Here is a 15,962-nt window from a genome sequence, read left to right on the forward strand (position 1 = left end):
GGCTTTGCTTCCTGCGGATCCTGGCCTTGGACTCGCCTGTCGTCCGCACCTGGGCTCCGAGGGCTCGCCTGGCCCTAGCCGCGCCTCTGTCCACCCTTCTGCCCCGAGGTGAGCGCAGCCACTCCAGTGCGGGCCCCGAAAGGAGAGCGCGTGCCTGGCTCTGAGACGGCCAGCACCTCAGAAGCCTAGTGACACCAAAAAGAGGCTCTCCGAGTCCGAGCTCCTCCTGCAATACGCTCCCGCGCTGCAGGCGCAAACCCGAGCTCTGACTTAAGTAACTTCACTCCAGCTAATCGCGAGGAAAATAAAGGGCTCGCTGTAGTGGTCTCTCCCGCCCAGCCGCTTGTAGTGAAATTTCCGACACCGCAGCCAGCTAAGACAAGGGATTTGCACCGCAGCCTCTCAGCTTCCAGAGCCCGAGCTGGGCGCCACTTGCGGCCTCCCCGAGAATTTCTCCCCTAAGCGCGAAGGCAGTCGCCCCTTATGCTCCGCGCCTGCGAGGCCGGCCTAGCTGGGGAGGACTCGGCGGGCTGCGGGCTCCCCGCGGCGCCTGCAGTGGCATCTCCTCCGCGAGGGTTAACTGCCGTCCCCACAGCCTGGCGGGCGCGGAGGCTTTCTCTCGCCGGCCCGGGAATGTGGATACCGCGCCCGCAGGATGTTCGCCGGCTGGGCCAGGCAGTCGGGAAACATGAGAAGGCCTCAGTATTCCTGTTCCCGGGCCGCGCGCGCCTGTCTGGGTAAATAAAGCCGAGACGACGGCGGTGGCGGCGGTGAGCGCGTTGGAGCCCGCGCGGAAAACATGCGGCGGGGATGGGAGTGCGCCTAGCCTCGACGCGGGACAGCCAGCAGCCCTGCCGCCGGCCGCCGGCCCCACTGTCCCAGGTACAGCCCTCGGGTCTCCGAGTCCCCGCCCGAGGCCTCGGATGGGAGGCTGGCTCTGGCCCCCGGCGCCTTGGCGATCCCCGCCCTTCCCCTACCTCTATCCTCGGCCCGTAGGGGACGCGCCCAGGTGGCCGCGAAGGCTGGCCCGAGGGTCTGCGAGGAGCCTGGGGACCCACCTGGCCGCTCCTTTGCTTTAACATCGCGGGCGTTGGGTGGGGCAGTTCCTCAGGGTGGGAGCTCCACAACTGGCAATTTGGAATGAAGCAGGGTATGTGAGGAGCACAGGAGCGGAGACGAGGCGCTGGGGTCCGCGCGTGGGCTCGCAGGGGGGATGAGAAGCCGCGGTTCCCACGCCCCTGGGACCCCTTGCGTCAGCACCCAGCTCCCGGACTTCTCCCGCCCGCCCCCACTCGCCTGCTGCCCGTGGACCCAGGCCGCCCGGGCGTCTGTGGCTGCCACCCAGTGCGCTGGGACAGCCGGAGAAGGACCCGCTCTGCCAAACCCCGGGCGGATGCGCTGGGCAAACATGCCTACATGCAGGAGAACTGGGCCGTGGGGCTGGAAACGGGGTGTTTTACAAATTGAGTGGCACGAACGCAACGTACTAAGTGCACGGATTTCAAAAGACAAAAAAGGACTCCTGGTCTTAGAACCGGGGCTGCGGGCACGGAAATTTGCTTTCACACTTACCGCCGTCTGTCCAAACCCCAGACACGTACCTGTCTGCGCGGGAGGGCTCAGTCTTACGGGACGCGGGGCTGCCAGAAGAGGCCTGACTTCACCTCCCCATGAATACTGACGGGGGCCGTCGTTCAATCGCCGTGGACCGCCGTACTTGTCGCGCGTGGCCTCCGCTGTGGTGGCCGGAGGGCGGGGCGAGGGGCGTTGGCGAGTGTGGGCGCTCCGCCGGGCAGAGGACCCGTGCAGGGGTGTGTGGGGGTGGCAGCCCACGCCGCGGCGGGGCGGGGTGAGGGGCGCTGGCAGCGAAAGGAGAGAGCGGCTCAGTGGCGCGAGGCGGGGAGATGGGGCGCGCTGGGGCTGCCGCGAGCCTCGGGGCCGCCGCTCGGCTGACCCGCCGCGGCGCGCACTTGCCGCTGACGCCCGCGCGGCAGGCAGAGGCTCCGGGCCGCCGGGACCCGGGAGGTGAGCTGGAGGCTTTCTCTGCCTGTGGAAGCCGCGGGCCGCGGTTCCTCCTTCCTCTCCCAACACCTTTGCAGCCTCTGACATGGTTCCTCGAAACCCCAGAAAGGGGCGGGTGTGAATGGGCTCCGAGCTCCGGGCTCGCACCCGCACTGCGGGAGAGGGCCACGGGACGCGGGCTCGGGGGCCCGGGCCTCCAGAGCCACTGAACTGCCCCGACCCTGCGCACCCCGGAGCCGGCTGGGCATGGCAGAAAGAAATGGGGGGAGAGGGAGTAGGTGGCGCGTTTATCACTGACGCCACTTAACTTTCTAGCTCTGGAGTCTGCTGGCTTTTCCAGCCCTCACCCCTACCCCAGGGACGGACTCAGGAGGGTCAGCCAAACCTAGAGAACATGAAAATCCCCGAAATCCCGGTCGGGCCTGGGACTCATTAACTGGGGCTTGCGCATGCAGTCATTCATGTTACCCCCAATTTCCCTTTCTCCCAACCCCTGTTTACGACCAGAGTGGAACCTCCGAGAGCCTTCAGCCTTCCGCTGTGGCTGAAGACCAGGCGCGGCCCCGCGCGGTGCCGCTCTGCTGTTGGAGTGCACTGCGTCCAGACTAACACCGAGGCAGGAGGGCTCGATTAGGAATTAGCTTGCCTTTGCCGCCGCGGGTACACTATTCCTGATTGAAGTCCGTTGGGGGGGGTGGGGGGTCGATCGCGCGGGCAAGGATGAGGGCAGGGACCTGTCCCCGCGAAGGGAGCGGGCTAGCCGGGGACCGAGAGGCGCGGGTTCCCTCGGTCGGGTGCGGCGCTGCCGTTCCTGCCCGGAACCCCGCAGCCCCTCGCCTTGGCTGCGTTTGGGGCTCGGATCGCTCAGGGTGTGCGCGCTCTCAGCGAGTAACCTGATGCACCTTCATCTCCTAGAACCCGAGCCCTGCGGAGCTCCCGGTGGCCCGGCTCCGAGGCGCTGTGGCCGCGCGGGGCGCCCCTGCCAGTTCGCACCATGAACACCATCGTCTTCGACAAGCTCAATGGCGCCGTGCTTTTTGAGGACCGCAGCGCTACGGAGCGGGAGCGGGGCGGCCGGCCCTACGGCGGCGTCCTGGACAGTCCCCACGCCCGCCCCGAGGTGGGCATTCCAGACGGCCCGCCCCTCAAGGACAACCTCGGCCTGAGGCACCGGAGGACCGGGTATGCGCATCCCCGGGCCCGGGCCCACCCGCAGTCCAGGGGGGTGGGGCAGTGAGCGGCGCGGGCGAGCGGACCGCACCCCAGGCGCGGGGGTCAGCGGCGCGGAGTTTCCCGGAGGGCAGGTCTCCGCCTCCTGGTTTTGCGCATTCTCGTTTTAAGGTAGTAGTTTCTCAAAATATGGGGAGATCGACTCGTCAGGACAACTCAAAAGAGGCGTGTTGGAAACTGAGGACACCTGAAACTGCCCCCGCGATCCTCCCATACTTGGACCTCAGGGGAGTGGGTTACCTGCCCCCTCTTCGGACCGCGGGTGCAGACGCGCGACTGAGAGCCAGATAGAACGGACTGAGCAGGAAGCATAGGAGCAAGGCAGGGCCAAGCAGTTGGGGTTCCCAGGTCAGGCCAGCCCCGTGGGCTTCCCTTCTTCTGTCACAACAAGGCGTCGCCTCCGCCAGGGTGTTGGGAAGGTCGGCTTTGCCCAGGGCGCCCTAATCGCACGTGGCTGGGCGGGGCCCGCTGCCAGCGGGAGGGGAAGGCCGCTAGCTCTCCGGCGGGGTTTCGGTTCCGCAGGGTGAGGGTGGCCCTAGCGGCTCCGGCTGCGGAGGTGTGGACCGCAGCCCCTAGCCCGGCCACCTCCGGGAGGCCACGGGAGCGCGGGGTCGGGGAGAGGAGCGGCGGCCGTCTCGGCCGTCTCCACCTGGAAGATTGCATCAGCTGCTTGTTCTGCAGCGCTGCCGGTTGGTTAAGTAGAGATTAGGTTTCGTCAAAATGTTAGTACCAGTCCTTTCGGGTGGAATTGCATTTCAAAGTGTTTAAAGAGGCAAAAAAGCCCCAGAGGCTGCGGCACAGGCGCGCGAGCCTCCTGGAGTGCCGGGCGCTCGCGCGTCTGCGCGGCGACACCTCCCGGAGCCTCCTGGGAGCGCAGCGCAGCGCCCGAGGCCGGCTCCGGGCGGCTCGTCTCTTCCTCCTAGCAACGTGCTTTTCAATGAGCCTTTTTTCTTTCTTCCTTTTCTTCTCCCGGGAACAGAGCTTTCAAGCTTTTTAACTCTCCTTACATCGGGAAAAGCCCCCTGCCGTGTTTTCCCTCCTCACACTTCCTTTGGAAAGTTTCCCCTTTTCCCAGAGGGTCAAAGGAAACTGGAGAGAGCTCTAAGAGACCAGGGCAGCAGGGCAGTGGTCACCCCTCGCTTTACTGAAAGGTCGTCCAGTAGGCGACCTTCCCCCGCCCGAGCGGCAGGCCGTTCACGGGCCCGCAGCGCCTCTACCCAGCCCGCCGGGCGGCGCCACCGCAGGGGCGCAGCGCGGGCCGGAAGGAAGGGCGGCAGCGCCGCTGCCAGCTCTGTAGCTGGCATAACATTTTTCTTCAAATCAAGTAACGGTCACCTACACCTCTAACCTCGGGTTACTGGCTTCAAGATACACCCCTTACCAAGAAAAACCTAGGGTCCTTCCCTGCCACACGACCCCGGGCGACAGCCAGGCCGTTTCCAAGAGAGAGGCCAAAGAAAGGATCTCCTCGTCCAGAAATTGTGTGGCTCCCTCGCCTCAACGTCGGGACGCGCGGGGTGGGGGTGCGCGGCCTGGCTGGGTGCGCTGGGTCCCCTGCGGCGGCTTGCGGCCCGGAGCGAGGGACGCCGGCGGGGGGCCCAGGCAGCGCCGCTCACCGGGCTTCTCTCCCGCCGTCCCAGGGCCCGGCAGACCGGCGGGAAGGTGAGGCACAAGCGACAGGCCCTGCAAGACATGGCACGGCCCCTCAAGCAGTGGCTTTACAAGCACCGTGACAACCCGTACCCCACCAAGACGGAGAAGATACTCTTGGCTCTTGGCTCGCAGATGACGCTGGTGCAGGTAACCGGGGTCTACCGAGCCCCATCCTGCCCGCGAGGGGCGCGGATCTCCACCTGGCGCTTCGCCCACGAGGGTGAAGCAGGGAAAGGCCGGCGGGATGCTTTGGCTCCTGCTGCTGAGGATGATGAGGGGTTGGACAGGGGCAGAGTTGTGTTCTGGGAAGAGTTTCTGGGTCTCCTCTCAATCCTATCTATCAATTCAGTGCTAATACTTGTTCTAGGAGGGATCCCACGGTGTTCTGCTAGGGAGGGCAGTGAAAAAACTGCAGTGATGAGGTGTCTGGGAATGCTGGATAGATGGACACGGATGGGACGACTCGCAATGATTTTCAGGGGGACTTGTGAAAACACAAACCAGAGTTTCCGATTCAGTAGTTGATAGGGGGTGGGACCCATGATTTGCGTTTCTAACAAGTTCTTGGGGTGATGCTAAAGGTGCTGGCCCTAGGCCACACTTGAGAACCAAGTACAGGATAACTTTCAAAATTAGCACTACTGACAGATCTAGGAGGTGGGTTGGAAGGGCAAGAAGTGGGTTTGGGTTTTTTTGTTTTTATTTTTAAGTAGAAGTATCCTGTGCATAAGCCAGAATCCACAGATTTCCCTGATGGTATCTTTCTACTGGGGTTAAGAAGAGGCAGATTTCAAACAGTTGGGTTACTGGTCAAGTGTAGAAATGGTGCCAGTTTTGTTTTGTTTTTTTTTTTCCTACAACACTACATTATATTTGACTTGCTTATTTTCCTACAAATCTTATTTGATATGCGCAAAAACATGGTGAGGTATGGAAGTTATTGTCAGCATTTTACAGATGATGTAACCAAGGCACAGAGAGGTTATGTGTTAGTAAGGGTAGAGGTAAGCCTGTAAATAATGTAATTCCAGATCAAATGCTCTTTCTACTATGACACCACAGTTTTCTTTAAAAAATATGGTGATAGGAACTTTTATAAATGCAAACAGAACACATATATTCAAAAGAGTAGGAGGCGCTAAATAAGCTGAGAAGTTTCATACATTTTAGTAGCACTACATCACTGTTGTGAAATTGTGGTCATCCCATTAACTACATGGTAAGGGAGGACCCCAAAATAAAAATTAAAAAATACAATACTTAACTATTAGATAGAGTAAAAAATGCTTTCTAGAGTAATTAAGATTGTCATTTAGGAATTACTGGGAAGTTTGACAAAGTATGAAAGTTGACTTGTATTCAGGCCTATTAGAACTATAATATACATTTGCCTGGTTATTTTCAGAATACAATTGTAGAGAAAAACATCTGTTTTGCTTCATATTGACAAGCAATAGTAGCAATAGTGATTTGCTGCAGCACTGGAGGGGAAAATTAATTTAGTGTTCCTGGCTTAATCGCTGTTCAACATAAAACTATGTAACTTTCAGTGATTTACAAAAGTAGTTTCTAAATAAATTATCTCAGTCAGAAAAACTTGACCTTTGAAAATAAATGCATATGTTCAAATTTCAGTTTAAATAGGTATGCTATTTATTTTGAAAATACACTAATTTATAGAGCTATTTGAATATTTCACAATGAATTTAGCAATAAAATATTAGATTATTTTGGTTGTTTATATAATTCCATATTTAATGCTTGCCACTCTTTTATATAAAAGCAAAAAACACTTTTGACATATTTAGAACACTTTTTAATTTTAAAAAATATTTGTCATTAGCAGAGACATTTAAATTTTCATATGCAATAGTTTTGTAAGACGCAATACAAGTAGTTTTCATTTTAATACAGAGTCAAATCATTTTCTACCTATAATGATAGTGCAAATACAAACAACAATTCTTTTTGCCATAGGATCTTGGTAATGCTATTGCATTTTTCTAATTGCATGAGGTTTTCATTTATGTAATGAAAACTTTTCTCACTACAGTTTCTTTCTCTTACACTAGTCCTCAGAAAATAAAAATGCATAAAACTATGGAATTTAAAATAGGTCAAAGAAAATTATTTATAATAATTGATATTTGTTTAACAATTTTTAAATTTTATAGTTTATGAAGTTGGTTTCTGGAACTTTAAAATAAATGAAAAAAATCAAAATCTAAACTACAATCAAAAGACCTTATATGTAACCCAGTTTAGGTTCAGTTATTTTCAATTAGGCATAAGGAGTATCTATGTAAGAAAAAATATGTATATACATATATATGAATATGCACAGATACCTACTACCTACCTATAAGTTTATATATATGAGGGGTTTATAAAAGTCAGACATACATTAACAGCCAAACCAAATTCTAACTCTATGGGAAAACAAATAAAGTATGTAAATACTTTACACTTCTGGGTGAAAAACTGCAAAGCCGTGATCTGAATAAAGCTTTTGATCCCTGCAAATTAGACCCCTATTTAATGAGTCAAGTTCTCCCACTGAATAAATTTCTCTTGTGGAGTCAGGCTTCTTACTCCCATACCACCCCAGCACAGTACTTTCCATGTAGTAAACTAGCCCTGCATTTTTATAGAGTAAATAGACTCTAATGGGGGAATACCACTACAAGTACCATGTGGATTTCCAAAACATCTTTTTGAAAGCTAAAGAATGTCTTGAAATCTGATTAAGATAGTTTTAAAATCCATCCAATTATAGGGTCTACACAGAGGGCAGCTCTCTATCTTTAATGCTATATGATGGTTCTACAGAACAGGTAAAGGTATAAGCAGTGTTGTTATTTTCTATTTATCTGGAAATGTGTCCTATTTTTATGTTTATAGATAAATATGGAGTGTTCCCCTTATTTCTGGTTTCTAACTCCTATTTCTTGTTTATTGCAACACCTATCTCTGTTTTTCATGATTTATCTTAATAAGGTGTTGGCATAACTTTTATCCCTTAACTACAAGACTATCGAATACTTTGATAATTTCTTTTACACTTAACATTTTCCTTTTGGTTGTCCAACTTTTCACAGGAAGTATTTTTGACTTATTTTGCTACTCTTAAATTAATAAGGAGGAGTGTAAAACCTGGTCAGCAATCTCCATTAAGCCCAGAAACAAAAAGCTGAAACTTTAGTGGAGAGAATATCTTTAGGAGCATAAAAGGTACTTTTTCTGATAAATAGAATCTCTAAGGACATTAATAGGCACCTATTTTATTTATCTCTGAAAAATGATGCAGAAAGAATTATTTATGAAACTTTCACTACTAGACTTGGCAACTTTCACTCCACACTAGACTTGACAGCTTGTCTTAATGTGCTTTAACAATGTTTGCCTCTCATTTGCATTATTAATCTGGCATCTTACTTCCTAGTGAGATATAAGCATTTTTATAAAATTAACAGGGAGATCAAGTGTGTGTGCTCACGCGTGCGCGTGTGTGCACGTATTTTGACTCTAATAAACCAAAATTTCCCAGTGCGCTTGGTTCCTATGGCTGACCATTGTTGAAACATTATAAAAATATACTCTGTACTCTCAAAATATATACAACTTAATTGTGGAATAATATAAACTGGTATACAATTAAGGTTTTGTATTACTGTAAGAAATGGATCTTACCAAAGAATAATACCTTGTAGAGAATTTTTAAAAGGGCAAATGGAGGCTGTATCTGGTTTTGATATTTTCCATTGTTTAGTGTGTACATTTTAAAATATATTTGTACTTTTTCTGGATTATAAGAGTGAAACATCTCCTTAGGATGATTTCTTTCATCACAATACAGAGTGTAGGGCAAGGGGAGTTTGAGGTTACAGTTTAACAATTGGATGTTAATTCTTCCTCCTCTTATAGTAGAACTTTCAAATTTCTAGGATATGTCCATGCACCATACGGTGAAAACTGTTATGTTGCAAGATTTTGCCTCCTATATTGACACGGCTCTATTTTTGCTTGATATGAGTGCTTCTGCTGAGATATGTATGTAATTATGAACTGCAAGGATTATAGCAACCGTTAAATATTCAACAAAGTCTCAGAAAAGTCCTTCTACATTACTCTAAGTGTTATATGACATGGTGTGGAAATGAGGTGCTCAATATTTCAGTTGAGTAACCCAGAATAAGTTTGTTAATTCTGTATGTTCACATGTGGACAGATGCCAGCATATCCCTTTGGGTTTACTGTAATGATTGCTCAGTCAATATGATGAATGTAAACACCTCAGTTAGAGTAGGAGGAAAATTACTTCATTTTCTCTTCTAGCATCTAGATATTTGGTTCTCTAAGCATTCACTATAAAGCAGTGTTTTTAGAGCTCTGAATTTGACATTAAAATACTGTTTCTCCAGAACCTACCCTTGGGAAGGAGGCCTGTTTCATGTAAAAGAGAATTTAAAGGGAATTTGAATAATAACCCAAATGAACCCATAGTAAGTGAAAGGTAGAAAACTTGAACTGATACTTTTACCTTCAGTGAAACAGATGGAGTTCGCATTAGTTCATCAGAAAAAAATTGCAAAATAATATTTATGCAGATTTCTTATGTATTTGTCTGCTATTTGCACAACTTATTGCAAGTAGATATTAAAGCCTCAGACTATATCCAGCTGTACTGTAAATTTCTGGTAATAAAATACTGGCAGAGTAAATATATCAGTGGATTGGGTATTGATCAAACTGATAAAGTAAATTTAGAAACAGACTATATTAGATATCAGCAAATCTTCCTGGAAAATCTCCTATTATATAATTAATATACTATGGGTATATAAAACATAAAAAAAGATATGACCCCAATATATGAAAAGCTAGTTAATTCCACCATGGCATTGAAAGGTCCCCATTTTTCTATTTTAAAATTATAGTATATTAATTTTTTTGAAATTAGAAAGCTATTGCATTTTAATAAAAATATGAAGAATTTTTTAAGAACTGGATTTTATGCTGTACTGTGTGGTGGCTGTGTTACAATTTAAGGTTAATTAAGAATTGAGGTTAGTTAAGATTTAAAGTTTATCTGAATTATATGATGTTTATTTAGTAAAGAAAGTAACAAAAAGCTTTGGACTTGGATTCTAATAGATATGTGACTTGGGCCTAGGGGAAGCTGCAGTGTGTTCTCTGTGTATGAGAGGGGTGGGGAAGGACATAAACACAAATATCTGATTGCTAGAGAGCAGTAGTTGAGAGCAGAGGGTAGGTTACTACCGACTAGGAAGGGACTTAACACTTGTAGGACAGTGTGGGCTGTATTCGCACATCTTAGTTCTGAGAGTTGACAAAAATGTTAGGACTCATCTAATGCATTTTATAGATGAAGGGTCTGAAGTTCAGAAAAATGAGTGACTTATCTCAATTCACACAGCATGTTTTTGGCAAATTCAGGACAAGATACCAGGTCTCTTTCCATTATACCCCAGTAACAGGATAATGGGACACCCATGAGCATTTGAAGAAGTAAAGTAATTAAATCATAATGGTGCATCAACATGAATTTGAAGGTGGTTGTTAAGGTCCATTCAATTGGACAGAATGGAAGTTCAGGAAAATAATGTCCTAAAATTTCTAGTCAGTAGTAAGGAGGACTTGGATGAACACTTTGACCATGATTTGGACAATAGAAAGATCTGAGAAGTGTAGTGAAGCATTTTGTGCTTCGGTAGCGATGACCTGGTAATCACAGTTAATCAGGTATAGTTTTTCACTGCTGGTCTTTCTGTGTGTGCATGGGACACAACTTATCCATTCCTAGCACTTAACACCATGGCTAAAGCACAAGAGCAGCTTTAGATATGTTTGTTGAATGAGTAGTGCCAGAAGTTGTCTGTCTATAGGGTTGGAAAAGACTGAGAATGTGAAGTCAGACTGAAGCATAGCAGTAACACACAGCATGAAAGGAAGAAGGGTCCATGAGGACTAACACTTCTGAAACGCCATGGTGAGATGCTACCTCATTGCACCTCAGTTAAGAGAATGGTTATCAATGCTTAAGACACAAAGGCAGTAATATTGAATATATATAAAACATACGATACGTTTTGTGCATATATATAAATCAACTAAGAAAAACTATGTTTTACCCAAGGAGACAAAGAGAAAAAATCCCTGTAGCTTGTTGTTGTTTTTTTTTGGTTTGTTTATTTTTTTTTAAGTAGGAATCACAACAGGTCCATTCAACAATTAGGGCTTAAACAATATGCAGGAATTGTGCATTTATATTATAAATCTAAAAAAGGGGGGTAAAAAGGAACTCCAATGCAATCATTGCCACACAACCTTTATGGTAATGTAGGGCCGTGTTCTAAAACAAATTGGCAGAAAGATGTAATTCTCTTTCCACGTTTCATTCTTTTAAAGGCAAATATCCAGGCTTTAACAATTATTCAAAGTGTGTATACATTTTTTAAGACACCCTGTATATTCTGATGACAGTCTGTTATCTCACAAGAAACCTCAGGTACCATTTCAGCCTATAGAAGTTCAGTAGCATCTTATAAAAAACAATGGAAGTAACTCCTTTGTTTTGCAGCGTTCCTTTCTTTGAAAGCACTTGACTTGTAGCTGAAAGCTGGGTGTTCCTTGGCCTTTTCTTCCTCAATTTGTGTGATTGCTCTCTGTCTAGTTGTTTTGGCAGTTCCTCTTTTATAGCCCTACATCCTTAATCACTGGAGGTTTCCATTGGTCCTTGACCATCTTTTCATCTGGCCTATTCTCACAGTTTCAGCTATCACCTCTGCACATTTGTCCCAGATCTGCTCTTCCTCTCCCTTAAATGTCAGGTACCATTTTTATTTTCTTGCTGCACACTCACCTCTATGCTTTTCTAGTGCCTTCAACTAAACATGCCCCAAAACAAACACATCATTTCATATTTAAACAGTTCTACTTGCTTTCTCAAAATGGTACTACCTTTCTCTTGGTTATACAGACTCAAGGATTCAAGGTCGTCTTTATCTTGCCCGCCTTCCTTACCCACCACAGTGTCTCTGGGATTTGACTTATCTTTGTTCCAGTGCCCTCTTTATTGGTAATACACTCCCTTACCCATTATACCTGACATTTTCCTTCAAAGCCTACCTTAAATTTCTCATGAAGTCTTGAGTCACATGTAAAAGTGACCCCTCTTTCCTTTGGAACCCTGAATCATTTTATTTTAATGCATTTTAAGCCATCCTTCCCGTTCTTTCCTGTATTAGGCTTGTTTGTATGCTCTCCTACCTGTCTTATTAGACTGAAAATTTGATGGCCAAGCATCTTCATTTTTTTAATTCCCAGAATACAATAGGTGCTCAATCTCTGAAGCTAGCGCTCAGCATGTTTGCTGAATGAATGAATGAGTGGAATGAGTGTCCGGTATTGTTACACCCTGAGAGTATTTAGTGATCAAAGATACTGAGAGAGGCTTAGGTCCTTTATGGTAAAGTAATTGTATGATGGGTTATTTTTTATGTTTTGTTAATTGAGAAATAATACTTTCTTAGGTGTCAAATTGGTTTGCTAATGCAAGACGGCGACTTAAGAATACCGTTCGACAGCCAGATTTAAGCTGGGCTTTAAGAATAAAGTTGTACAACAAGTATGTTCAAGGAAATGCTGAGCGGCTTAGTGTAAGCAGTGATGATTCGTGTTCCGAAGGTTTGTTCATATTTTTATTCGATTTCTTAGCTTTGCCTCTGTAATAAGTTTGCCTCAATTGCTATTTTTAAGGTCAATACCACAAAATATGATGGTGCCGTAATTCTTCTTTTTTCACTTTTATAATACTATAAATGACAATGGCTATTTCCTCTTGTTTATAATTTATTGTGTGTCAGAGTAACATTTTCTGTGAAATTTATTAAAATTAAAATACTATAGGGAGATATTACATAGATAACTCATTTTCTTTGCCTAAATATAAATCTTGAATATCAAAGATAATTTTATACACTTTAAATATTCTTTCTTCACATACATTTTTAATGATTAAACATAGCAGTTGGGTGGCTGGGGAAAAGAATATGTGAGTCCCATCTAGTGATATTTTTCCCTCTTAGATGGAGAAAACCCTCCAAGAAGCCACATGAATGAAGGGGGCTATAACAATCCCGTTCACCATCCTGCGATTAAAAGTGAGAGCTCCGTTATAAAGCCTGGAGTGAGGCCAGAGTCACAGGCCGGTGAGGACTACGTGTCACCCCCGAAATATAAGAGCAGCTTATTGAACCGTTACCTTAACGACTCTTTGAGACATGTCATGGCCACAAACGCTGCCATGATGGGAAAGACAAGGCAAAGAAACCATTCGGGGTCTTTTAGTTCCAATGAATTTGAGGAAGAATTAGTGTCTCCTTCGTCATCAGAAACTGAAGGCAACTTTGTCTATCGCACAGGTAAGTCTGTGTTTTTTGTGATACCTTGTTTAAAAAACACTAAAACTGCAGCAGAGGCATTTATGTCAACAGGTATAAAGGCATAATTTTTATTGCTTTTGCATTATATTATTCACAGATTGCCTGTAATTAGGTTTTAAAGCTTTCGTTTTGTTTTTAATCACTAGAGATGCTTGTAGTAGATGATGGAAAATTTTCATTCTTAAAAACAATGATAAGAATTTTTATTCTTAATAATAATTTTTAATCTTAGTGATAAACATTGTTAGATGAAACATAAATTGGCCTTTAAGAATCAATTTTAATGGAGGAATGCCCTGGATTCCATAATCAAACATGCTAATACTTTGTATTCCATATTTTCTCTCAGATTCATTGTTTGCTAATAATGGTGGGAAATAAACACAAATTAGCATGTGTGCCAATACTTTTGTGATGGGACAGTATAGTTCTGGCTTAAATTGCTTTGGAAATTTTACTTTTATTTCAGAAATAATGAATCAATTCCTACCTATTCAAAATATTCAGATGGCGTAGTGAGTTTGGTAAAATGTTCTATCTTCACTTCAGTTCCCAGAGAGCTTTGATCGTAGAGAGTGTTTGAGCAGGTAGCTTCAGAACAAAGGACATGTGCTACCTACCCCTGGTGGAAATAGAATTCACGTCTTGACGATAACTTCAGAAAGCATCTAGTCCAGCCACATTATGTCATAAATAAGAAAATCCAGACCAAAAACACACAGCTAGTTTATTCTTGTCCAGATCAATAGTGCAGCTGAGCCGGCACAGCAGGTAGGAGGGATGTAACTAGTATACTAGACTACTATTACTATTATGGTTACACATACTAATGTAACTACTACTCACCTTTACTGTTATGATTACACATACTGCCACCATCATTTATTGAGTAGTTAGGACATGTTAGGCTCTATGCTAAATGCTGCACAAATGTTACTACATTTAGTCCTTAGTATATCAAGGAGTCTGATATGTGATCCGTAGGGTTTTATAGAGGAATCTAAATTTGGCTTAATATACCCTTCAGATTATTTAGCCAGAAATCTGATTTTCAAGTGTCTTACAAATGTGTAAAAGATACATTATCTTTGAGGATTCAGAGAAAAATCTCAATATACTTTCAAAGACTTAATCTCATTTTTGTTTGTGTCTTCAATTCCAACAATAAAAATAACTCCAAACAGTTTGAAATAAAAAGAAATAGTCTCATAAATAATGATTGGGTCTAGGAAGGAATAAAAAATGAAGTCAAAGACTATTTAGCTAATAACAAAAAGTTTAAAACTACATACTAACATCTAACCAATATGACTAGAGCAGAACTTGAGGTAATTTAGAGCTTTATGAATGTTAATTTACAAAGAAAGGAAAATAAGTAATTATTCAAGTACAGATAATTGAGAAGAATTTTTTTTATAGAAGGTAAAATGAAAAGCTGAAAAATAGATAAATGAATCAAGAAGTAACTCTGAAAGCAATAGTAAGAGACATAAGCAAAAACTGACACTAGTTAAAGTTGGAAATGAGAAAGGAGATATAGCAATCAATATAGCAATATTTTGTATTAAACAAAAATATTTTTATATTAAACAAAAATATTAGTAAAATTATGATAAAATACTGTGAACAATTGTTGACAAGATACTGTATATGAAGATGTAGATGAAATGAGTTGGTATTATCCACATCGATTAAATTATAAACGTATAATGAGAAAAGTTTTAAATCACTACTAATTCAGGAAAAAATAAGGTTTTTAGTAAATCCAGTTCCCAAAACACATGACTTGATAGACTCATTGAATTTCTTTCAAACTTTGAAGAAATAATTAATTCCCATGCTTTATACATTTTGTATGAAACATATAAAAATATGGGAAGTATCTCAGTTTTTAAAATGTGAATGTTATTCAAATCCCAAACTAAATTATAATAGCATAAAAGTCAAAATCTTTCTTTATGATACTGATACTGACTATGAAACAACATGAGAAATATTAATAATGTGATATTAAGTGAAAAACAATTTAAAACTGTAGAAACACTGAATACAATTATGACTACAAACTTTTATAGACAAAAACAAAAAAAGATTTTTGGAAATAATGAAAATTAATTTTGATGAGGTAATTAGAAGTCTACTATTTTTTAAAAATATCTTATAAATTTCTTTCTGTTGCCCAGTAAAAGCAAGGTCATGTGTCTATGAAATTTACCCAGCATACTGAGTCCTCTGAAAATGCATACTTTTTCAGAGGTAACAAAGTAAAAAATCAAAGCAGGAATAGCATGCCTGTATAGTTGATGCTTTTCAAAGTTAAATATCTTGGCCATTTATTTCTACTAAAGCATTCCAATGGACTATTTATTTGCCAAGTTCTATTTTTAAATAAAAACGTATTTTTTAGTTGTGCAAGCAACGAGAAAGCAGCCTAGACACATAAACTTCTGGTTTTTCATGCATGTTTATAAACTTTAAAAGAATGGAATACATTTTTTTGGTTTTGTGGATGGAGAATTAAGAAAGACTGGTGGTGTAACACTGGTCTTCTAAGTTTCTGACCAAAACAATAAATGGCTGTCTCCTGTGGGA

General features: G+C 44.2%; 1 protein-coding gene across 6 annotated transcripts in view; it reads left to right on the top strand.

Annotated features, from left to right (window-relative positions):
* The first annotated feature begins 352 nt into the window (after positions 1–352).
* Positions 353–15,962, top strand: part of MKX (mohawk homeobox) — a 61,354-nt gene continuing 45,744 nt past the window's right edge. For 2 of the 6 annotated variants that reach the window (XM_081156179.1, XM_081156182.1), the window contains exons 1-5: positions 353–882; positions 2,938–3,204; positions 4,893–5,052; positions 12,459–12,612; positions 13,014–13,349. In XM_081156179.1, the coding sequence (XP_081012305.1) occupies positions 3,017–3,204; positions 4,893–5,052; positions 12,459–12,612; positions 13,014–13,349 (838 nt within the window). In that variant the 5' untranslated portion in view covers positions 353–882; positions 2,938–3,016. Of the gene's footprint in view, positions 883–1,978; positions 2,026–2,937; positions 3,205–4,892; positions 5,053–12,458; positions 12,613–13,013; positions 13,350–15,962 lie in introns of those variants that run through there. The other 4 variants (XM_081156181.1, XM_081156183.1, XM_081156184.1 and 1 more) reach the window with 3 other exon arrangements.

This window comes from Miniopterus schreibersii (genome assembly GCF_964146895.1).
Source record: "Miniopterus schreibersii genome assembly, chromosome: 1".
Classification (NCBI taxonomy): domain Eukaryota; kingdom Metazoa; phylum Chordata; class Mammalia; order Chiroptera; family Miniopteridae; genus Miniopterus; species Miniopterus schreibersii.